We start from the raw sequence: 26,473 nt of genomic DNA, 5'->3' as shown, positions 1-26,473 counted from the left end.
ATTCAATATATAATCATCCTTCACGGAGACAAAATATAAAGTGCGTCACTAAGATGACACAATCCTTGTGCTATACCAGGTTCCGATCACTTACGATCTCTACACCCCGGACCCTTTTCATGGTAATAATTGGATGCAGCTCATCGGGAAAAGAGCTGGAACCAAAGCCCAGGCAAGTTCCTTTGAAGTGACAACAGAGAGAGGCGACGCCAAACATCATCTACGTCCACACAGCCACCACATTTAGTGTGAGACACCCTTATAACCCTACGGCCGCAAAGGCCTAAGGCCAGTAAGTCCGTAGGCCGGTAGTCCGGAAAGGCCTCGGTTATCACCTCAAGAGTCCGATATTATTAAATATTGCAAGTTAGGAGAGTTTGTTATAATTAACGGTATATTGACGAAAACATTTTTCGCACTGATGATCTACAAATTACTATGGAACAGCAAGTTGTCATTTCTTCGATGAGCAATGCCTAGGTAGCAACTGAAAACTGTAATAAATCGTTTGTGATTCATTTCAAGTACTATTCCATATAAATCCCAATTGTATTACCTGTTTATCCGTAACTAACGGGCCATCGGACTATTGTCCTTCTACTAACGGTTTCCTTAGGACTGAATGGGCCTTCGACTGACGGGACCATCGTACTATTGGGCCGTAGGGAAAATAAGGCGGTCACCCCACAGTTACGCGATTACATGGCTCGTTGCAGTGGATCGATCCCTCTGGAGTATCGAGGATGACATGACACAGAAGTCCCAAAAATCGGGGGTTTGGAATCAGCTTGCGTAAACACCTATACATGTATTTCCTGAAATTACCAATCGAAAATTATTCTTATTAATAGAATATACAGCAATCAGTCTGAATTTTTTGCTACTGAAATGGGAAATGAAACCATGAAAATTTTAAAATTTGTCCATGCATGAAATAGTATTAAAAAAGGACGTGGTCCGAATCTTTTGGTCACGGTCGCCCAGTATGCATCGACTCTATCTAAGTGCGCTAACAGAGTGAGAGGACATGCAACGTATTGAACAATGCGGTACATCGGTACAATGAGTCAATATAGATGTGCGAGGATTTTGGCCTCAGGTACTTTTTTCGTGGTCATTTGCAAACAAGGTCATTGGAATCTGGCAAAGAATTCGGGTGAAAAACCCATAAATACACACGTTCGATTTCACTTCCATCAGCGATATCGCGCCTCAAATTCTTAGAAGTGATTCACTCTCGGGACGAGTCTATTTACGTCGCGTCGATCAATTTTTGGACGTCCATCAATTATTACGCTCATTCTTCTGGCAGAATTCAAAAATTTCGAAAAGGGTTAAATATTTAAAACACGATTTTTTTATACAAACCGTCTAGTATGTGTGTTCTGGTTTTGTTTCATGATTTTGGAACAAAATCTCACCTTTTGCCGATTTATTCAAAGTATGTACTCACATCTGGCAACGTACTGAGTCTGAATCAGAATAGGTGAAAAAACACGAGAAAAAAACCAACAACATGTTTTATCATCAACGTCTTTGTACTCAGTATGAATTAAATGTCGACACGAAATCTACATTTTGTAATAATACTGTGGCGTTTGTGGTATAGCAAGTGTGTTGTAGATATACATTTCCACAGGAAAGTCCACATGCTTTATAAAATAAAAAGACTTTTTGATATAAACCGTTTATTATCATCGCGAGATACAAAAATTCAGGATATTCCTATATCAATTCAAATTTTTGCAAAAAAAAATAGTAAAAAACGTTAAATGATTGTACGATTGACAGTAATAGTTCATGGTCGCAAATCTATGCATTTTAGAATATGTTGAAAATAAAAAGACGCTAAATAAAGCATTCGCAGAAATAAAATAATTTTTATTGTTTTTAAATGGAATTGTTTCTGTAAGACATTAATATTTTTTATATTCTTCTGTACAAAACTCTAAACAATAGAAATGAATATAACATATGGAATAGAAATAAATTGAATTATATTATTGATATGTCTTTTAATCCATGTTTTGATTTCATCTAGGGGTAAGATTCAAGCGTTCTGCCGCCTGTCGCTTCAGTGTTTGTTTATCAACCTTTCCAGTAAAGACAGTAGGGAAACTGTCAAACCTGACGAAATATGTCGGGCTGGATCCCATGCCGTCACCAGTTTCCTCTGTAGAGAAGTTCTCTTTACAATAACGCTCAACATCTGACGGAGACAGATCCACTCCATCAGTGGCAGTATAACAGACGCACACTTCCTCATAGAAACGTACATCCGGTACCGCCACTGTCGCCACAAGACTAATACCTTCCATCTTCTTCACCACGTCATCTACCACCCCAGGTAGGATTTTACGTCCCCCTCGGGATATGTTCTCTTTTACTCTTCCGCGCATAATTAGTTCGCCTGATTCGGTCATTTTGCCGATGTCTTCTATCCTGAACCAGCTGGGTCTGTCTTTGGTGTATGCCCTGTTTGTCATTTCCTCTTCGCCGAAGTATCCTGTCGTCAGAAAAGAACTCCTGATCTGCAACTCCCCTTCTTCACCAACCGGCACCACTTGCCCATTTTCACCAACTATCCTCACTTCTACGCCAGGTATTGGTTTTCCAACACATCCTGTTTCGAAATCCTCGCTATTTTCTACTAGATGGAACGCGATTCCCAAAACCTCTGTTGACCCATACGCAATGACCATCTTTTTACAGAATCTGCCAATAACTTTGGTACAATGCTTATCAATAACTTGACCACCTGTACTTATAGTTTCCAGCCGATATCCATCGTCTTCGATATTGTCTTGCTCTGCAAGCAGGTCATACAGACAATATGGCATGAACATAGCATCTGTGACTTTTTCTTCTGTTATGATTTTCCAGATAAGTTTTATGCCTTTTCCACTTGAACCAAGGTTAGAATCAGTGAAAACAGTAGTAAACCCTGAAACTGTTGGGAAAGCTTGTGTTCCACCGAGCCAACAGAACGGACGATCATTAAATGCTCTCTTTGACTCTGGAAGAAGTTCACAATAGGCTTCGACGCCTACAGTAAAATCAAAATGACAATGAACAACCATTTTGGGTTTGCCAGTACTACCGGACGTGGTAAATATGATAGCCTCGTCTTCAGGTTGTACTTCCGGTAGTTCTACGGAAGTATCGCGGGATGTTTGAATATCGTCGATAAAGACTGGGTCGGTGTAGACTGAACCTGGTTTTCTAAGAAAGATCAACTGACGTCCGTTTTTCAGATTTTGTATGGTCGGTAGAAAAATGTCGTGTTCACCAGGATCAACAAATACAACTTTGCATTTAGTTTTTTCTAAAACATCATTTGAATCGCTAGCGATTTTGACATCGACATTGAGATGAAGGACGACCGCTCCAGCCAAGAGAATGCCGAACTCTGCTACAATTCTGGCCAGAGTGTTAGGACCAAACAGGCCAATCTTGTCCTGTCGTTGTACTCCAGACGTAACGAGGTACTGCGCCACACATTGGCCCTTTTCATATAGGTCACCGAAGGTTATACTCCAGCGATCTCCGTGTTCGTTGCGGTAGATGAATGCCTCTGTATTTGGATACTTCTCTGCATTTCTCTTCATAGCATCGTTCAGTGTCATGTACGTGTTCGGTGTTGCTGGATTTATATGGAGATAGCTCAGCTTACTCATGGTGCCTACAAAGAATAAAGTCGTTATCTTAATGAAAGTCCGGAAAGTTAGAAAAGATAATATCGCAAAAATCTCTATTGACACCGCTGCCTCTTTGACTTTGAGTTAAGCGCTCGCTTCTATGTTACAATTGAATGTTGCCTGAAAAAGACTCACCATATACTTTACAAATAGTATTGTTTTTATTGTGTAGAGCGTTGGTTGGTGTCTTTGACGGCATACTTCAGTAGAATAGTACTATAAAATGGGCAAGGGTTCCACTATTGCAAAATGACGCAACACGAAATTAAGATTCTAAATCTAGTCGCCTTTTACGATCAAGCAATGGGAAAGCAGGCACAATTCTAACATCCTGCCTTCACTGAAGGCATTGCTTGAAAAAAAGTCATTACTAAAGTTGAAATAATTAACGATCCTGCTTTCAACATGGGGAAACAGCGGATGCTTAGTGGAAATATGATACCATTAACTGAATATGACTCAATTTATGCACGTGACCTAGCCAATATGACTCTAGGATGTAAGCATCTTAAGCAGGCCTTGTCAAGATACACATGCAGTACTAAACATCAATCTCTAGCTATAAAAGTGTTGGAAAATCCTTGGTTTAAGCAAAAATATTTAAGTTTTTAATGGTCATATAGAACAAATACTTAACTAGGTCACTGTTAACCTACTTTTAGAATTGTTCATCAGTTTTCTGAACTGAACTTCACAAACGCAATATTTACATGCAAAAACTGCAAAAAATAAATCATCTTAATTTATTTTATTCTAATATTTAATTAATTAGGCCTTTTACTATGAAAATGTGAAATTTCACCCTTTGACCTCTGACCTCTAAAATTACCATGAGCCCAAAAAAATCTGATATTCTGAATAGCATACGTATGCAGCTAATCCTAATGTATCTTCATGCAAAATTTTTGCTTACACTGAGAATGGCCTAAATGATACCCCTCCATTTAGTGTGGAATTCAGCCAAAGAGATGAATCCCGTACATAAAATATTTCAAGATGGTACTTCTTTAACAATTTTGTCGCTTGGAGTCTTCGGCGGTATGCTTCAGTGATATAGCACTTTAAAAGGGCAACAGTTCCACTATACAAGAAGACACAGCACGAATATACCGCAGTCTCCCAAAAAACGCACCTCGCACAAAATACACGCAACACACCGCATACATGGTAGGCCGTCCTTACATGACCATAGCTGTTAATAGGACGTTAATTAATCAAACAAACAAACAGACATTATTACCGATTGTGTGAGATGACCCTCTTCAAAATTAGCGATAAATGACCGGACTTGAAAACTTCGTTTAACCTGGACAGTGGCAAATGCTAACATTGTCGTCTATGGAAATGTATTTGATTCTGCAGTCTCTTATATACATCTGCTTTTAATTAATCAGGTCTGAGTTAAGCGGCAGTAGTGATATCCTCAGGTTATAGAGCACTAGTTAATGTATTCTAGGCCATACATATGTATTCAAAACTCGCATACAATTAACACGTTGGACATATTTGAGGACATCCTTTTGTGACCTTATTTGTTGATAATGTATACGGTTTTAGATGACGGAGTATAGGCCAAGAATGTTTTATATATCTGAGGAATAAGAAATACCCGATTATTTTTTTTTCGAAATTATAGTCAGATATCCAATTTCAGATTATCGCCTCGTCAGGCGCACTATACTATGTAATGAATGATCTGTGATATTGATAAAACAGCTTTAGTAATGAGAATTTATAATTAATACAAAAATACAACATAGAGTGTAAACTTTATTGGGTATGGGGTTCAAATTACAAAATCAGTTTCATTATCAGTTTCAATAACATATATAGTAAATTTTATAAGACTGAATTAAGTGAAAATTAACACAAAACCAGTTTCAATAACGTTCAGAGTAGACCACATGATGATTAAATTAGGAACTACTAAAATCACTGAAGTTTATCATTTCGTATTTAGACTACACTTACAAAATGTAACAGCACACATGACGGACTTAACTACAACACATAGGTTCGATTTAACCACAACAAGGTTGGATTTAACGATATGCAAATTTGATTTAACAACACGAGGATTTAATTTAACACGCAGATTTGATTTAACCACATCATGGTTTGATTGAACAATAAGCAGATTTGATTTAACAACACGCAGATTTTATTGAACAATAAGCAGATTTGATTTAACAACACGCAGATTTGATTGAACAATTAGCAGATTTGATTTAACAACACGCAGATTTGATTGAACAATAAGCAGATTTGATTTAACAACACGCAGATTTGATTGAACAATAAGCAGATTTGATTTAACAACACGCAGATTTTATTGAACAATAAGCAGATTTGATTTAACAACACGCAGATTTGATTGAACAATAAGCAGATTTGATTTAACAACACGCAGATTTGATTGAACAATTAGCAGATTTGATTTAACAACATGCAGATTTGATTGAACAATTAGCAGATTTGATTTAACAACACGCAGATTTGATTGAACAATAAGCAGATTTGATTGAACAATAAGCAGATTTGATTGAACAATTAGCAGATTTGACTTAACCACAACACGCAGAATGTTAAGTACAAAATATATATTAGCTTTACTATAAAGATTTAATTTCGATGTCAGAGTATATCTTAACTAAACCTGAATATATAAGAAACTTATCATTAAGTGAACTGAACAACAAGCATGACGAATAAAAAAGATATTCTAAACGCAAAAGTATACATGTACCTACCTGTATTACTACCCCTCGTATCTGATGTGTACGGTATAAGGTCAGTTTCCGCTCTGAGATATATCCCCTCTATCTACATTGTATTATATCACACTACATACGTCACCGTTGTATCATTAAAACACACACACGACTGTTCCAACCCACATAAGTGTTCCATATACGTACTTCAGTATAAAACATGCTTTATCATAATTACGGTCCTTCAGTCGCATAAGGTGTCGGACAAGAGGCATACTAGAATAATGTTTAATAAATATATTTGGGAACTTTTAATCTTTGTTGAGGTCAATTTCATGTTATAAAAGCCTTACTTAAGGCGAACGAATACAAAATTCGGTTATTGATTTCGGTCATTGTTCTAGATTCCACCAGGTTAATACAATGTATGACACAATATTAACCGTATCAATTGTCTATCATAATCTACGTATTGTGTAATGGTTTGCATGCATGATTCCCATTTGTATCTAGATGATACACAGAAAGAACCAATTTGCGACATGAATAAATATTGTGTACAGTTACCAAATACGACTGTGTCATCCGAAAAGCTGTATACAATCTGTTCCATACTTCAAATAGTGTTTTTTTTTTCTTATAAAGAGCTCTGACCATTTCTATTACACCATTCTTTTTAATCTGAAGACGATCTCTATTTGCGCAATGCTCCGCCTAGATGTCAAGAGGCGATTTCCGATGTATGAAATGAACTAGAAACCAGCATTTTAGACACCGTAAAATTATGCATTATTGCTTAAGCTGGCTCATTTCAAGAATGTGAAATTATATTCATATGTATACAAGGACATAGTCATTCAAAATCCCCCCCCGCCCAATGGGAAGATATCAAAGCTGAAGTAAAGTTTAATTGTGGAGACTTATGTGTATGGAAAAAAAACAATAAAAAGGAAGTTGAGCTAAAGAAAGATGGAGTATAATTCTGCAATTGTTGAATCAGGTATACAGCCTCTGACATTTATATTAGACTATATACACAAAAGATGGGTGGGGTTTTTCAATGTAGCATGTTACCATTTACCATGATATTTCAGCAATGTTTCCATGTAACGGAAAAAGTGCAAAAAATGAAAACCTAAAAAATAGGCAAAAGGTACTACTAGACCATAAGACCAATGTGTCTATGAAGTTTTCGTGGGAAATATCTCTTCTGGTTTTAGAGTTATTCTCCGGAAACCGAACCTGGTACAAAAATATGATATTTTCAGCAATGTTTCCATGGTTACGGAAAAAAAATGCAAAAAATGAAAACCTAAAAATAGCAAAAGGTACAACTAGACCATAAGACCAATGTTTGTATGAAGTTTCGTGGAAATATCTCTACTGGTTTTAGAGTTATGCTCCGGAAACCATTCGGACGGACGGACGGACGGAACCCATTTGTATATCCCCCGCCAACTTCGTTGGGCGGGGGATAAAAACTCTCAAAGACACACTTATCACTGTAGATATCATCATTCACAAACGTGTACATCACAAAACCATTTCGAAATCTTTATCCTCAGTCGATTTTCGCAAGCAGACTCACGGAATGCAAAGCTAGTGTTTTAAAAAGATACAGGAGGACCGTTTAATTTGATACAAGTGTTTAATAAAAAATTGTGAGTTGAACTTGTTAAAACGAACTACCTCGTGTACAGTAATTATGGCGTTGTTAAAGACAACGTTGTTTAGAAAGATGATGGTAACACACTATATCAGTATAAACACATTTCACTCAACCCCCATTTAAAAAAAATCTAATCTTTTTCCCGAAGGATATGGTAAAAAGAACTTGAAAACGACGTCTAGGAGTGCTTCGCCGTTGAAGTACACGTAGTTGTCTCGTGCTGGTCGTTAGGGGCGCGCGCCGGGATTTCACGTAGTTAGACACACGCTATAATCAACTACAACTGTGTTTGTGTGTATTGGCAAGCCTAATTATTCTAATTCTGAAAAGTTACAAAAAAGCGAGATTTTTTCTGTCAAGAAAATGACGATTTTTTATCCTCAAAATGCATATACGCAGCGTGGTTTGCTTCTGAATGAGTCGACTCGCATAAAACTAAACCAAATAGCATAACAGTACAACATGTACATGTATATGTTTGTCATTATTGAACAGCTACATGTAGTATCCTTGGAAATGAAAAAAAGGAGGCAAGACAAAAGAAAATACACATCTTACAGCATATGAGGGTGATGATCAATCGGTTGGACTAACCACCAGCTAACACAGCAGATTTCCTTTTTTTTAAACTGAATTTTATCTATTCTACTTCAACACATACACCTACACAATATACAATATACATTTTTAACTAATGCATACAGTACACACTTATATACTGTATATACATACATACATAATTCATACATACATACATACATACATACATACATACATACATACATACATACATACATACATACATACATACATACATACATACATACATACATACATACATACATACATACATACATACATACATACATACATACATACATACATACATACATACATACATACATACATACATACATACATACATACATACATACATACATACATTACATACATACATAACATACATACACACACATACATACATGCCGCACACACACACACTAACACACACATACACACACACACACACATCACACACACACACACACACACACACACACACACACACACACACACACACACACACACACACACACACACACACACACACACACACACATACACTTTACATATATATACATACATTCAATACATACATACATACATACATGCATGCATACATACATAGTCCGTACATACACCCTCACATACACTCACCCTCACATACATACATACATACAAACATACATACATACATACATACATACATACATACAATACAAACATACATACATACATACATACATACATACATACATACATACATACCATACATTCATACATACATACATACATACATACATACATTTCATTACATATATACAATACATACATACAATACATACATACATACATACAAACATACATACATACATACATACATACATACAATACATACATACATACATACATACATACATACGTACATACATACATACATACATACATACATACATACATACATACATACATACAAATGCATATTACATATTGAGATAATTTGCATAGCTGATACCGTGTTTTATTCTCATTTTCTCATCACGGTGATTATTTTTCTTTCGATTTTTAATACTCTATATCACATATCAATGACAATGTTGTTATTACATATTTTCTAAAATTTACCCTGCCTGAAGCATGCTGTTTTATATAGTTACAGACCAAACATCTGACATAATATTATCTAATATGATATAATATTTAATTTGAGGTGTTTACGAGTTACGTCAAACTGAAATGTGTTAATTTATATTTCACAATGTACCTTTAGCATGCATGCCTGCTATAAAAACAAAGACGTCCCACTGCCCATAGTTGCATATTGCCAGGCTACAACATTGAAATAATATTACCAAAGTATAATTACAAATATTTTCCTTATAGAATGCATTGCCCCTGTTAACACAATACGTCAACTGAGCACCTATAAAGTGCAAGGGTTTTTTTTAAGCAGGCTACACATGTGACATACTTATTCAAATATAGCTTTACTTGGGTATTACAATCACAAATTTTGGAAAACAATCATCAATAGTTACTCAACTGTTTTCTGTTTAGAATTGCAAAAAAAGCCAGAAACTCATTTTTAAGTTGCTTCCTCAAGTTGTATTTTTTGTAATTTCTGTGTATTGGGCAAGTCATGATTATTGTGTTTTAATGTACAATTCTTGCATTTCCTATATTGACCTCTTTCATGATACATAAGAAAAAAAGTGATTAATATAAATCAAACTAAGTAACACTTTTATCCAAGATAGACCAAGAATAACAAATTATCTTCTTTTTCTAGTTGTTCCTAGAAAATAATAGATCCAGGTACACAACGTAATTCATTATTGGTACTCCATAAAATCCAAATATAAGTTTAGTATATAGCACATAACTGAAGATATAAATGTTGTATATATTCGTTTTCGACACTTGTGCAGACAAATGATCATTGTTCCTTCTGAGATTACCGATTTTTCAATTTATCTTTCTGTTCTGCTAAATATAAGTTAGGTGGATAAATTCTCCATTATGAAATACTTTAATCTTAAGACCATTGTTAAAATATTAAAAACAAATTTAAACCAGAATATTCTTTCCTTTGAAAATCTGTATTAGATAAAGGTTTCTCCCATTTCATTTCAACAATCGGGTCTATTATTCCCGTTAAGTTTCATGCTTACTGATTTGAGTTTTAAATTTTTATATTCGATTATTTTATTATATCGATCAATGATATTCAATTCAGAATCCACAAAAATATTAGATTTTTCCTCATTTAAGATATCTTCCTCGCGTAATATTCGTTTATATTTCATTGTATTGCAGACTTCAATCTTGATAACTCTGAAATGCAGTTTCTTTTATCTCTTAGTTTCCCATAAATATCTTGATCACTTTTGAAACTGTTTCTGTGTGGAATCCCATACATCACCTATCGTATGTATTCCACTGCTTGAAAAGGAGTTAAAGAAAAGTGGTTTTCTATTAAAGACAATCATATGATTGCCAAATAATTCTCGATTCAAAAGTTCCTGAATGTTTCTTGCATCATTAACTCTTAAAAGTGTTGACCATGCTGATAACAAGTTTTTGTAAAATTTAGAAATACGACTAAAGTTTAGCGAATTAGTGTCTGAGCATTTACACAGAAAGAAATTGCTTCCAAACTTACTGTCTAATGATTGCAGCCAGTACTGACCAATTGCATTCCATGAAGTAATGGGAGTTTTAATGATTTTATATAACAATTTTATTTGTTTACTCAATGTGAAAAAACCTAACATCCATAACATCCATGCCTCCAATACACTTTGGAGAACGCATCACCTTTCTAGGAACCATATCCTTCCCATTCCACAAAAAATTCCAAATTAGTGTGTTTAATTCCTTCAAATATTTATCAGGTATTCCACGAGCGTCTAATTTCGTGGCCAATCTTAGATATAATAAGTGAATTAATAATAACATTTTTACCGAAGATAAGACAGGTTTCTCGCTTTCCAAACGTGCATACAACTATTAATCTTATTTATTTTGTCTCTCCATATTGCGTCGTTATCTATTTCATGCCCATGGTGAATACCTAGTGTTTTGATGTTCGATCGTGTCCAATTGATTGCTGTAAATCTAGGTAGATTATTTTTCCATCTTCCAAGATATATTCCAGTAGTTTTTTGTAGATTTACTTTTGAGCCTGATGCTTTTTCATAATGTCCTAAAATTTTAAACGATTCCGTAATTGACTTTTCATCTCTAAGAAACAATTGCGTATCATCAGCAAACATGTTAATTTTTGTTTCAATTTGACCTGAAAGTTTTAAGCCCGTTTATACTATTGCTTTTGCGAATTGAACATGCCAAAGGTTCTGCTTGAATAATGTACAAAATTGGTGCGATTGGACAGCCCTGCCTTGCAGATCTTGAAATGCCAAAATTATTCGAGATAAAACCATTTGTCTTAATACATGTCTTCGCATCCACTAACAACATTTGTACCCAACCCCGTAAATTTATTCCAAAATTAAACCGCTCGAGACATTTGTCTATCCATCCCCATTCAACCCTATCGAAAGCTTTTTGTTGATCTAGAAAGATAACAGACCCCTCTTCATTCTCTAAATCAGTATATTCAAATACATCCTGTATTCAATCTATTCGCGTCGGCAATGTTTCTTCCAGGAACGAAACCTTTTTGATCCGGATGTATGATATCTGGAAGAACTTTCTTTATTCTGTTGGCCAATGTTTTTGCAATTATCTTATAGTCAACGTTTTAGCATCGTTAGTGGTCGCCAATTTTTAATATCTTCACGCTCGCCTTTTTTGTACAATAACGTTAGTATTCCTTTTGTTTGTGATGTTGATAACTTATTGGTATTACATATTTCATAAACTAGTTCAATAAATTCTTTTTTAATTATGTGCCAGTAAATCTGATAAAATTCTGAAACAATTCCATCTTCACCCGGGGATTTATTCTTTTTCATTTCACTGATACTGTACTCTTAAATATTTCATCTTCGCTCATCTCTTTATCCATACATGTTCTTTGATCATCTGAAATTTTGTTCTCTAGATTAACTAAAAGAATATCCGCAGCATCTCTGTCCCATCCTTCCGATGTAAAGAGTTGCTTATAAAATTTAATCTGTTCTCTTTGGATAGAATTTATGTCATTTTTTATAATCTCCTTCTGCGGTTTTAATTTTATGCCAAAGCTTTTCTTTAGCACGCTGTTTTTCTAGGTTAAAAAAATATTTTGTTGATCTTTCATGCTCTTCGAACTCCTGCACTCTCGCTCTTACTCTCAACCCTGTTGCTTTATTACTGTAATGCTCTCTCAGAATGTTAGTTAGCATGTTGATTTTTTCATTATCTGGGTTAGTCTTTGTTAATGCATCCAGTTCTTTTTCGATTTCATCAATGTACCTGTCGGTCTTATTCAGGCACTTTGCAACAGATATTGTTATTTCTTTTAATCTTAATTTTTGCTATGTCCCACCAGTCTTTCAAATTATCATATTTGTTCTTTTCTGTAACCCAATGAGTCCAAAAGGCTTGAAATGTATTTTTGAACATATCGTTTTTTTATTGTATTAACATTCATTTTCCACGTCCCTGGACCAATTGTCACCTTATCTGTATTGATTTTTAATGTAATCATATTATGGTCGCTATGAACACATGATGTAATATCTGTTTTGGCTATATCATTTTCAATGTCTTTGGTAACAAGGAACATGTCTATTCTTGATTTTGAAATTCCTCTTTTGAATTTGTATTCCGATTTTCTAGGGTTACGAAGTCTCCAAATATCCACAAGTTGAAATGAATCAATTAAAAATTTTAGACATGATGTTGTGGAGTCATCTGCATTTTTATGTGGGTATCTATCTATTTGATTGTTTAGCGTACAATTAAAATCACCAGCATATATATAACTATTATCAAATAGGTGATTGTTAATAATTTTTCTTATGAATTGGTATCGTTCAGAGTTATTATTAGGTGCATACAGGTTTACTATATTGCATATATTTCTTTCGTCATTTTTTAAAATACATGTTAATAACCTTCCATCTTTATCTCTGTTAAGTTCTTTCAAAAACAATTTAGTTTTCCCATTTGTTAGAATAGCGACGCCTCTTGAGGCAGAGGTACCATTATATTCCATAAACTATTGCCTCCCCCTAGATGTTTCCATTCTTTAGACCAAATGAATATATCTTTGTCAGTACAGTGGGTTTCCTGTAACAAAGTTACATCAATTTTTTTTTTGATTAACCAATAGAAAAAAGCATTTCTTTTTTCAACATTTCTTAGCCCGTTAATGTTAATTGATGCTATAGATATAGACATAAGTTAATATAAAGTGGTTAGAATTTATGAATATTGCTTAAAGGTCTATGTTTAGAAGCATTCAGTTGTTCTCTGGGGTACCATACTTTTGGATTTTATTGTGTTGTCGTTCAGTTGAAGGTGGTGTTGCCGAACTCATAAAGCGTTTTCTATTTTTTGGCGTGCCCAGCATTGGTCCTACAGTTGTTTGCATGAAGACTGATAATTTCTCTCTTAACTTGAACGCTCCTTGTTTATTTAAATGTACACCTGAGGTGTCAAAACCGTCATATAGATGATCATTAACAATTCCGTCGCTACGGAAAAGAAGCGGGATATCAATGTATTCTATATGGGATTTTGTTTTACACATCTTTTCAGTGAAACTATTGACACTTTCAGTTATCTCGTTCAGGAACGAAATTTTCTCGCTGTTTCCTTTTCGGGGTAGGATTCCACATTATTCCAATGGGAACATCTGGGAATTGATTTTCAATTTCATTTATTGCTGAAGTTAGGTCAACAATGATTTGGTCAGAGTCGCCTTGGTTTCTTGACACGTCATTGGTACCCAGACAAACTGTGACATTTTTTATGTCAGTGTCTTCAGGTATGCAGGAGAGCGATTCCTCAATTGAATGGCTGATTTCCGCCAGTGATGCACCAGACACCGAGGCGTTTAATAATATTTCTCGAGTTGAACTGGATGCGTTTCGCGTTAGACGCGCCGAGTAATAGAGATATCGGTTGATTTTGCTTTTTCTGTACGGAATCCCTATCTGAAGAATTAGGTATTACGTCATCAGTTTTGTCATCTTCTTTTTTACGACCTTCTCTGATTTCTTCCGCGTAATCACCGTATTGGTCCGAATCCCGTTGTCTACATTCAGATTGAATGTGACCGGTCATGTTACAGTAATTACAGACAGGCGTTTTCTTTTTGTGGACAGTTCCGAGCAAGATGGTCAGTATTTTCACAAATAAAACATTTTCTTTGCTCACGCACTGGTTTGTTTGGACATTTAAATGATGGGTGGTCCTTTAAGTTGCAATGATAACATGGAGTTCTATTGTTATTTGCAAATATTCTTATATCAAAACAACGCCCAATTGAAGCTCGCAACGGGAGGGTAGGGACACATCCTATAATGTTCAAATACCTTGTGCCGTTTTCAATGTTAGTATCACGAATTTTACCTCTGCGTATACTACCTGATACGACTTGGCCGTATCTAGCCATATAAGAAGCGATAGCATCGTCGCCTAGTTCGTATGGTGCATCTTTGATTGTAACATTTGTCACAGTTTTTTCGACTTCAAAAATTTTCACCGTTTGATTTTTTTATTTCCGCTCCATTGAGTAGTAGCGCACGTTTTGTATCATCGTTTTGACAAGTAATCACAACTCTGTTCTCTGTTATTTGGACCGCTTTCACTTGATCTGTGATTCTCAGTTTTTCTAAGCCATTTAACACATCTTCATGCGATACACCCTTTAGAAACTTGTGATAAAAGTGCACTGATAGTTCTCTCTGGAGTGACATGACTATAATGATTATATAATATACATACACACTCGTCTTGGCAGTCAGTATCGAGGTCAGTGCACTATCGATATCAATCAGTAACGTTGACGGTTGGATGAACACGACTCAACGCTACATGGCCGGCTATAGTGAATATAGATAATGAGGTGATACAATGTGAACATCTCGCTGGCTTTCTACACTAGAAATAATAGTTCGAAATGTATACAAAATCGATCAGGAACACATCAATATAAACCTCACCACTCCCTGAGTCTCCATCTGTCCTAAAAATGATCGAAATAGACCAAAAACACTGGAGCTCAAATCACTGATTACCTGTCTCATCAAGGGCAAAATCACTCCCTCTCGAAAATTCACTTTATCAGTCCATAAAGGAAAAAATGGCGTCGCCGTTTGTGAAGTTGTTTCGATCTGGTGAGATGACGGGCAGTACATGATTTCATAGACAAATGAGTCCAAATAAATTTTTGAGTATTGAAGCGATTATCTTAAGTAAATATGAAGTATACTGATTAATTTAAATAAATTTTTATTAATTGATGAGGAGGAATTTACCATTAAAAAAATATAATAAAATGCTTAGTCGTACTCACGATCATAATACCGCTTCGCGGTTTATGTATGATGAACACTAATTATTTGTTTATTATTCTCCATAAACATGATATATTAATCCAAAGTTTAATCCTTAATAAGATATCGTCACAAGCATATGTTCGATGAATATATCTTACAAACATACAAGCCTTTAAGATGGATACGACTTGTAAGTCCTTATGTACACTGTAAATTTGATTGTGTCATAAGAATTAAACGTTGCTCCATGAATAAATGAATTATATAATCAAATCTTACCGAAAAATGAACTTTATTTTACATGTAAACGTCGTTATATTGTACAATATGTACATGTGTTTAAAGACCTATTTTTGCGTTTCTTTCTCCTTTCTTTGACTTGTTTATAATACCCTTTATGACGGAAATGGCCCGCATAATGATATTTTTGGGGGAGATTTTTAACCGGATTGCATTGTACATATAAAAATGCATATTACAAACACATGTTTAAAGAACTCGGATAATTCGAATTCGGAAAACTCGAAGATCTCGGATAATACGAAGTAAATTTTTGGGTCCGAATGACAAAAATCATACATAAAATGTTCTTGTAACTCGAAAGGAATTTTTTTGGACAACGTGTTCGCCGAAAATGCCGATTTTTTCTCCATAAATCTGCTGTAGAACAGCATTTCAAAAATATATATACTCTTTATAATTTTGTATCAGATCCGTTCATCGTATTTTAATCATTACGCATGCTCTTTTTTAAAATTCGCAACAACACTTTCGTTGTTTATTATCATTTTTCGTATCAGAATTTTATTATATAGAGTCACATACATGTAATTATATATAATAAGTAGACCTTAGCACTTTTGCTTCGAAAACTGTAATAAACGTTTGTTTCATTTCGAAAAATGTTCGCACATTAATTCCAGTTATATTATCTGTTTTCGGACTATTGGGCCTTCGGACTAACGGGCCTTAGGACTAATGGGCCTTCGGATTATTGGGCCGTAGGGATATAAGGCGGTCACCGCATAGACGCAACACAACGCATACATGGGAGGCCGTCCTTACATGACCATAGCTAACCCCTGGAGTATCAAGGATTGTGTGGATATAAAGACATTGATAGTAACCCCTGGAGTATTGAGGATGGGGTATATAAAACATCAGTGATAATTACCCCTTGTGTATCAAGGATGGGGTAGATATAAACGACAGTGATAATTACCCCTTGTGTATCAAGGATGGCGTTGATAAAACGACAGTGATAGTAACCCCAGGAGTATCAAGGATTGTGTGGATATAAAGACATTGATAGTAACCCCTGGAGTATCGAGGATGGCGTTGATATAATGACAGTGATAGTAACCCCTGGAGTATCGAGGATGACGTTGATATAACGACAGTGATAGTAACCCCTGGAGTATCGAGGATGGCGTTGATATAACGACAGTGATAGTAACCCCTGGAGTATCAAGGATTGTGTGGATATAACGACATTGATAGGAACCCCTGGAGTATCGAGGATGACGTTGATATAATGACAGTGATAGTAACCCCTGGAGTATCTAGGATGACGTTGATATAACGACAGGGATAGTAACCCCTGGAGTATCAAGGATTGTGTGGATATAACGACATTGATAGGAACCCCTGGAGTATCGGGGATGGGCCGTTAATATAACGACAGTGATAGTAATCCCTGGAGTATCGAGGATTGTTTGGATATAACGACAGTGATAGTAACCCCTGTAGTATCGAGCATGTGGTAAATGTAACGACAGTGATAGTAACCCCTGGAGTATTAAGAATTGTGTGGATATAACGACATTGATACGAACCCCTGGAATATTAAGGATTGTGTGGATATAACGACAGTGATAGTAACCCCTGGAGTATCGAGGATGGGGTAGATATAACGACAGTGATAGTAACCCCTGGAGTATCGAGGATGGGGTAGATGTAACGACAGTGATAGTAACCCCTAGAGTATCAGGGATTGCAAGTCACACAGAGGCTTATAATGTAATTCACATTGGAGACAATAGAAACTAAGAAGTATGTCAGCAAGACCACGTTCGTATTTAACCGATTGAGTTAATTTGATCCAATCGTTACTACTCGACTTGGTATCATCGCGGTTTATCTCCTTTTACCAAAGTCAAGTCATTCAATCATACGGACACAAACAATGAAATACAAATATTCGTAATTTACTTTACTCCCAAATTTCTATTTAAAGAACTTTGATTGCAAAAAGCAAATGAATTTGTCATCAGCCGAAGTCTATTTTAGCCATCTCCTAGATTTCGTTGATAGCTGGACTTTACGACCGTGAAACTCCTTTTTAACTAATTTAGACTCCAGAATGATGAAATGTGTTTCATTTAAAGAAAGCTTAAAGTGAATAGTCGGGCAAAGAAAACCAGTCTAAATGCGTTCATTGGCCTTCCAAAAGTTCTCACATATTAATACGACGGTCAAGTTCTGCTTAGTTTCCCAGTTCTGACCATTAAAGTAAAGAAAAGTTGAAAGCATTGAAAGCGAGGCTGTGTGGAAATGTAACCACGGACATAGTGAGCCGGGAGGACGTTTTAGAATTCCCATACTTTAGATTAATTTCTTCGTACGCAGACAGATTTTGACGAGAGATTTTATTTTTCCATTTCATAAGAAATTATACTGGATACATTCACACCATCTTTACCGACTTTAGCCATCCTTGCCCGACTGTTCACTTTAAAGATACTCCACCGCTGGCAAATGGTAATTTTTCACTATTATAAACAGGAGCAGACGATTTAGTATTTTTCTTCAGTTACAAAAGTTACTTACTTTACACCTTTTCCCCCATTGAAAAACTTGAACTTCTAATTTTTTTTTAAAGTTAAAAAAATAAAAATAATTAATTGCATCCCGAAAAAAATTCCATGGCACTATATCCTATATGGAATGGAGTACTGAATGCGCATGCACCAAGGCAAAATAAATCATTTCATATTATTTTTTGTGTTAATTAGACATATATATACACGATTAAACACCAATTGCTGCTGAAAAGATGAACATCATTTATGCTCTGTCGGCGGTGGAGCATCTTTAATTATGGATATAGACAACCAAAGGTCACTGTAAAAGAATTTTGGAAAAAAGTCATTTTGACAGGATCCGGCTGTAATTTGTTCTCCCGCAAAACTTTCGATTGAGATCTTGAATATGTGTTTGCGCGCCTTACAAGCACCCGTCTGCCGTCACGAATTGTCAAATTCAAAATTCTTACTGAATCACATTACGCGAGTGTTGTACGTCACGTACTTTACACCGGAAGTGGTCTGTCACCGTGACGTCATTACTAATGTCGATTTTCGATAGTGATATGTCCCGTGCCCTCGTGGGTTATCCCTTATCACAACTGCCAATTCCACCGACATATTAGCCTGGTGCCCTGGCCTACCCAAAAAGCTCCGCATGGTATGCGGAGCAATATGGGTAGGCCTGGGCACCAGGTTACCGACAAATGCTCAGGTAACACACATGGCTATTGCTTTGACCTTAAGAATGAGGGGAGAAAAGATTTTATTGAGATGTTCGTCCATTTCTGAAGAAAACCTTATGTGAAGACTATTATGTATGTGGGTTGAAATTTTCGTGATTTGAATTGAAAACGAGAAAATTTTAGATATTTTTGGATTCGCAATCTGGCTTCAAGGGTTTATATCATTCAACTTCAATAATTCGCGGACCAAAATTACGCGATCATAGCAATATCTACTGGAAGACTGTTAAGGCCTATTTTTTTTTCTCAAAATTGCCCTAATTTTCAGAATGGGCCTAATATTCATAGAAATTGATCTAATAATAAGTTTAAGTCTAATAATGAGCAAAATGGTCTAAAAATAACCACAATTGTACTTACATCCTGCGAAATCGCAAAAATTTTATCCCCGAAACAATAACCGGCTATAATCGAAAGTAATAGTTCTTCTTTCTTGTATGTTTGTTTGTAAATTCCGCACTAAATTCTTTTGTAAGTAACCATTTCATAAAGAGCAACCATCCATGCATTTGTAGTTTTACAGATAGGGAGAACTCAACATCATCGTTTTATCTTATCATCAGAAAGGCTGAGTGTTAAAGGGAATTCATATCATCCATAAAAAAACACTGGTTAACACCCACAGACCAAATCACTGAAGGGTCTGTCTCAATACTACAGAGGTTAATCCAGTTTGACAGATGTTGACCTCTACCGTTCACGGTTGAATTTCGTATGGTCCATGTACCACAGGCACCGTTCTTACAAAGCCATCGTTTGTGTCAAAGAACCGAAGGCATATAGGCTTTCAATCGCGTCTTTAGACTGGCCACCAGACCCTAAGCTGTTGATAAGAATTTCTCAGCTGAATTTTAATGCTAAATTATGTGCCCCTAATTTGAAACTTAGATCAACAAAATCTAAGTGAACAATTTTGATAATGTATAGACTAGTAGCCATTCTATCGAGCATGATGTAGACACTTCTTTTGGAATAAAATCGATCTAGATTTGCAACTCTCCCGTCTATGTTTTAAAATACCGGTATTACCACTCAGTTCTCAGTTTTACTTATTTACCTGTAGATGGATCTCGCGTTGTTGTTTCTTTAGATATTCAACAAATTATACACGACAAAACGTGTTTTCCCAATTTCTAAGTGATGTCTTATAAATGGTGGCTAATTTCGGTCATGTCTTACTGTCGCATTGACAACTCCGCCATGCTACAGTTCGACAATGCGCCAAGCGAATAGCTATATAGTGCGACAATGGCGGGTACCAGCACGCTTGCGCCAACATCGTATTCGTTTTACTAAATAGATATTTTATAAATATACATGTACGACATTACACATAGCGTCCCCACTCAACCTTACGAAACAATTTCCAAAGAGGAAACTGTTGTCATCCCTTTTGGAATACTTCACTTGAAAATCTTTCTCAAGCCGCCATATTGTTTCCCACTTAAGTAACCAACAAACGAGATGCGCCAGGGGGACGTCGCGTTCCATTTAACAGAACGCCGAATTCGTACCGGAACAATTGGAACGTTCCAATAAATGGAACACGCTGCAATTATGTTTCAAATTTACGTTGACGTCCCGGTCCGACTGCGATTTCCGGAAATAGAATTAGGGACAGTAGTTACAAAAGTTATGTCGGCGGCGGTAATCCAATCGCCGGTAACCAGGACTCAGTGCGATTATTTCCGGTTATAAGTCTGTTTTGATAAAGTCATTGTACGGACAAATGACCAGAGATTTTATTTTGAAGATAATCAGCGATGATATTCCCTGCAGTATATATAACACGCCACATTTTGTTTGGGGCAGTTTGATTGTCTGCAATGCCTTCGTTCAAATTTACGGTCCGGGATAGCCGTCGGGTATTAGTGTTCCAAATGTGTTTCCGGATGATCATACCGCATACATCCGTTTACAATTGACTTACATAAGATTTGTAGTAAAAGTCACGCCCACACAAAGGTTGTTAAAATATAGTAGACCAATCTCAGCCCTGGAGGACAATTCGGCCAGACGTTATGGCCAGTCCCGTTTATGGTCAATTTGATCCACCGGTCGATAATATCACGTGAAATATGTGTAGATACATGTATACGTGGTGACTCTTTCTGATTGTAATATTGAATCAAATGACAATATTAAAGAAAACTGTAAAAAGAAAATATCAATTTGTCTTTATTTAGAGTTGGCTTTAGGGCATTGCATGCTGCAACTGCATCAACTCGGTACGACACGAGAAAGATAAAACTATCATAAACTCGTATAGACCTTGCATTTTTATGGTTTATTCTTTAAATGCAATTTTGGTTATTCCTTCATATCAGAACAACAAAGGGAGAGGCATTAGGGGTAAACTGGTGCAGCCTGGATATAGATTTAACATAGAAACCTCTTCTGCTGGAAGCTGAATTTTCATCTCGGTGAAAAGACAAAAAAAAAAATTAAAAGTCCTAAAGCAAATGAGATCTTGGTTGACAAATGTCATGTGTTTGTATTTTAATTTGTGTCCTCGAAAGGCACGGGCCGTATTTATTTGTGGCGAAAGCAACTCTCGTTTCTACTCCGGAATAGGTACTATCTTTGGGAGAGCCGGTCATGCGATCATGTACAAATGTAGAACAAATATACGTATCCAGCCTACTATACCTTTCGACCTTGTCGTCTAAAGACGACACCAGCTTCTGTCGAAAAGTCTTTTAAGCTACAATATTTCAGCTAGCGATCATGTTACTGACTCATTTTCGAGAAAAAGTGCATCGCACGATCGGCTTTATCAAAGATTGTGGACTCTTAAGTTTATTGCAAATAGACAATGCATCAACTTTTCCGCTATTATAATATACACGTATAATAATGATATACTAAAATGATGCAGTTCATTTGACAGCACTGACATATTCGGAACCTCTTTTTGTGTACTGAAAACCCCGTTCAATGGTGTTCGGGAAGAAACGATCTGCACGTCCCGATCGTACCAGCGGCGTGCCTACGGAAAACCGACACAAATTGGCGCGAGGCGGGAAAGCCAAACGAGCAGAACCAGTGAAAGGACATGTCCCTTTTTCAAAAACAAAAACAAAAATAAAAAAAAGTTGATTCCGTCATGTTGGAGCGTATCATAGAACGTCGTAGTGGAGCAGAATTACAAGTCTAATTTTATTAGATCGGATTGCTGTTTGAAATACAAATTTTAAGATGATAAAAATAAACAGTACTGTGCAAATAACCTTTATAAAAAATAACATAGTGTGACATTTATTTCCTCAAACCAGGTGACAGACGCCTATAGGTATTCACACGTTGGCATAGGCTCAGCATTTCCGTCAATAAAACGCAAACATTTCCTTCATCTTTTGAATTTAAAGACAATCCAGTCATGCAATTTCAGACAAATCATACAGTAGCGCTTTCATAAGACATTTCAGTGGTTCAACAAACCAGTCAGTTGGTATTCAATGAATGTCACTGTTGACGAAGCCGATTTTTGTTCTGCAGTTCCTGTCAATAATATTGTTATTTGATCTACTTATGACATAAACATACTTATGATCCTACAGAGCTCCGGAACATCTTTATCGTGTGATTAGAGATTCGGAGGTTTGGCCGAGTTTAACATTGGAGTACAGCTAGGAGTACGTCTTAAGAATGTTAAGTACAGACCATTGATCCGGGTGATGCTGTCAGATAAGATCCTCATAAGACACCCCTCCCCCTCCCCCGGGGTGACCGTATCGGAACATCAGAGATAAAACCTATGGTTGGCTAAACTTCCGTAACGTTATACTATACTCCGTGATGTGTGGCGCGAGAATAGTGCACGTGAGGAATGGCGGGAACACCTCAGCATCCCTGGTCCATCTCTAGTCTGTCACGTGCCAGGATTATCCGAACCGGTCTGACGCCCTCTGGTCTAATATAACAGCACGTGCTTGAGTATGTTAGGAAATGAAGATGAGTAATTAGAACGTTATTCACTGTGAATCACAAATACTTTGGTTAACGCATCGGTCAGTGCTGTTGGTTTGTTGTACGTACCCCATTACTCAATCTGATTAAAATACAGATCCATATTGTCACTACGTTGGATAAGAAACGGAGTGGTTATAAGGATCTGTATTTCAATCAGATTGCCCATTACTCTGAATCACGATAACAGGCAATATTTACCAAAACATACCTTATGGAATTCTTTACTTAGAAATCTTTGCATTGGTATACCAAGAGCATGTCCTTTTGGTATGTTTTAAAAAATATGGGAATAAAAGATTTGGTTGGTCCTATTAACAGCCAGGGTCATTTTAGGACGTACACCGGGTTTAGGAGGTCAAGGAAAACCTGAGTACCCACAGAAAACCACCGACTAACTGTCAGTACCTGGCAACTAACCTACACGCGGCCCATGGGAATGGGTATATCAATCATCGAAAACATCCTTCAAACGTTGGCCTACCTACTCGGAACATACAATGTACCGTCGGCCATCTTGAAATGACCATGTCTGATTAGATATAAGATGGCGATTCAGCATTAACTCACCATATTCAAGATGGTCGCTTTTCAGACACATTTTTTTCGCACCAATCCCAAAATGTGTCATCCACAACTCGGGACCAGCAGAGAAACTGTTTTCCCGCCTACCTATTATCTATCTACACATTTTATGATGTAGCAATGACTTCTTACGTTTGGTAAAAATAACGGTAATTTACAGAATACAAAATATCCCAAAAGCCAGCCAACCCGTGAGAATTCAGCTGGCTCATCTGACATGATTTCCCAGGGTAAAAGCGAAAAAAATGGCGCATGATTTTTATGAATCGGGGTGTTTCTCCATAATGAGAATTTACACATTCAGATAAAGACAATAGATCTTTTTGATTGATTGAATAGGTTTCATACAAAATAGGATGGGTCCAAATACTTGATAATATATACAGTATAATTGAAGGCACGGTAAGGCCCCAGAGGATCCATGGCTATATGGGTAACCATCACCATATGGTAACGACACCGGAACTAGGTGCCCCTTGAAGCGGAAGTGGGGAAGTCCGATTTGAACGAGGGGTACCTAGTTCCGGTGTCGTTCGATAAGGTGCCCAAAAAACACCTTAGCTTAAATTTCTCCAAAGGAAAGCATCCAAGAGGTTCATCGGGAAGAACTTGGTATAGAACATGTTAATATGGTGGTGCTAATGGACTGCCGTAATACTTTTCTATACGGAAACATTTTCAAGTTAAGGAATTTAATCAAGTTAGGATCCGAAATGTTCGTGAAACTTACAAGGCCATGATAATACTCCTTAATGTTTTAAAGTGAATAGTCGGGCAAAGAAAACCAGTCCAAAAAGCGTTCATTGACCTTCCAAAAGTCCTCACATATCAAAACGACGGTCAAGTTCTGCTTACGTTGCCCAGTTCTGACCATTGAAATAATGGAAAAGTTCTAAAATAACTCTTTGAAAGCGAGGCTCCGTGGAAATGTAACCACGGACATAGCTAACCGGGAGGACGTTTTAGGATTCCCACAATTAAAATTCATTTCTTCGCATGCGAGAGATGTTACGAGAGATTTTATTTTTCATTTCATAAGAAATTATACTGGATACATTCACACATTTTTACCACTTTAGGTTCCTTGCCCGACTTTCACTTTAAAAGGGCCATCTTCGTATATTTTTCCGTATGAAATGCATAGAAACTTCAGTTAAGCCTCCTTATACCCATGCTTCCTGTGATAATTCAACATTAAAGAATATTGATGAAACCTTACCACGCTCTTTGTTCACTCTACTGTTTAAATTCATGTTGCTCACCTATCACGAGTACAAACTTCCAATTTTTAGTTCTGGTGTGTTTTAAATTAACCTTGGAATATAACTTTATTTGTTCATAACTATAAGTTCGGTGTTTTTACTCCGGCTACTACAGATTTTCTACTTCCTAAGCACCGCACGTCCATGTACAAGTATAGGTATAATTGAATTTGTTAAATTAGGTCCCGATAAACGATTGATGAACAGAGTTAAGTGGATTGATGCGCTTTTCTAGATAATAATAAACTATTTCTTGAACTGCTAAATAATAAATGATTGAAACAAGCAATTATCAGAGATGAAATCATCAATTGGAGTTATCATAGCTCTGTGTCGCCGTCAGATTTACAGGTGTCATGTGTAGACGTGAGTTACTCCCCCTTTCATACTAAAACTGACAGATCTGCAGTGACGCGAAATTGAACACTATTTTTTTCAGCAAGCTTGAACATCTTACTAAGTCTATCACCTCCCCCTCCCCCACGGGCAGATATGACACCTTCGTCTATATATCTAACAGGGCTACGAGCTAGCTAATCCGCCACTTATTTCCCGCCCAGTTTACACATCCTACAGTGAGGCTTCCGTCTGTAAATTCACTCAATTTCCTCCACATTATATCCAATATAATCCCAGCGTTATCATTACAGACCTATTGATTTTTCCATCTTCTTCTCTTGTACTTTACATGACTTTATTTTCAATCGCACGTGCTGGACACATTGTAGTTGGAGCAGCCAGAAAATACGCTACGGACTTAACATTATCGGTCCTGAAAAATTGATTAAAAATATTGGTTTGTATGATCATTTTTTTTAATTTCAAAGTCTTGTTGCAGAGGAGGAAGTTCTCTTGCACCGATTTTAAACTAGATTCAATATGCTCTTCCAGACATCATCATTTGCAGTAAGGTGGCGACGGAATACTTAGCCTGGTCGCAGTTTCATGAACATTCCTTAACTTTAATAGGAAGGCTACACACAATGTAATGTTTTCCTATGTGTTATGTTTCCT

The 26,473-nt window shown here is 36.4% G+C and overlaps 1 protein-coding gene across 1 annotated transcript; it reads right to left on the bottom strand.

Moving 5' to 3' along the window:
- Positions 1–1,425: 1,425 nt before the first annotated feature.
- On the bottom strand, positions 1,426–6,516 carry LOC138310532 (3-[(3aS,4S,7aS)-7a-methyl-1,5-dioxo-octahydro-1H-inden-4-yl]propanoyl:CoA ligase-like). The gene is made up of 2 exons (XM_069251785.1): positions 6,449–6,516; positions 1,426–3,682 (listed from the first exon to the last, which is right to left on the bottom strand). The coding sequence occupies exon 2, from the start codon at positions 3,675–3,677 to the stop codon at positions 2,034–2,036; it is 1,644 nt and encodes a 547-aa protein (XP_069107886.1). The 5' UTR covers positions 3,678–3,682; positions 6,449–6,516; the 3' UTR covers positions 1,426–2,033.
- Between the last annotated feature and the right edge of the window lie 19,957 nt (positions 6,517–26,473).

This window comes from Argopecten irradians, chromosome 16 (genome assembly GCF_041381155.1).
Source record: "Argopecten irradians isolate NY chromosome 16, Ai_NY, whole genome shotgun sequence".
Taxonomy (NCBI): Eukaryota; Metazoa; Mollusca; class Bivalvia; order Pectinida; family Pectinidae; genus Argopecten; species Argopecten irradians.
This window is presented reverse-complemented; position numbering and strand designations above follow the sequence as displayed.

Coding starts and splice junctions, on each gene's coding strand:
- LOC138310532 (XM_069251785.1), bottom strand. CDS start 3,677: ATGAGTAAGCTGAGCTATCTCCATATAAATCCAGCAACACCGAACACG.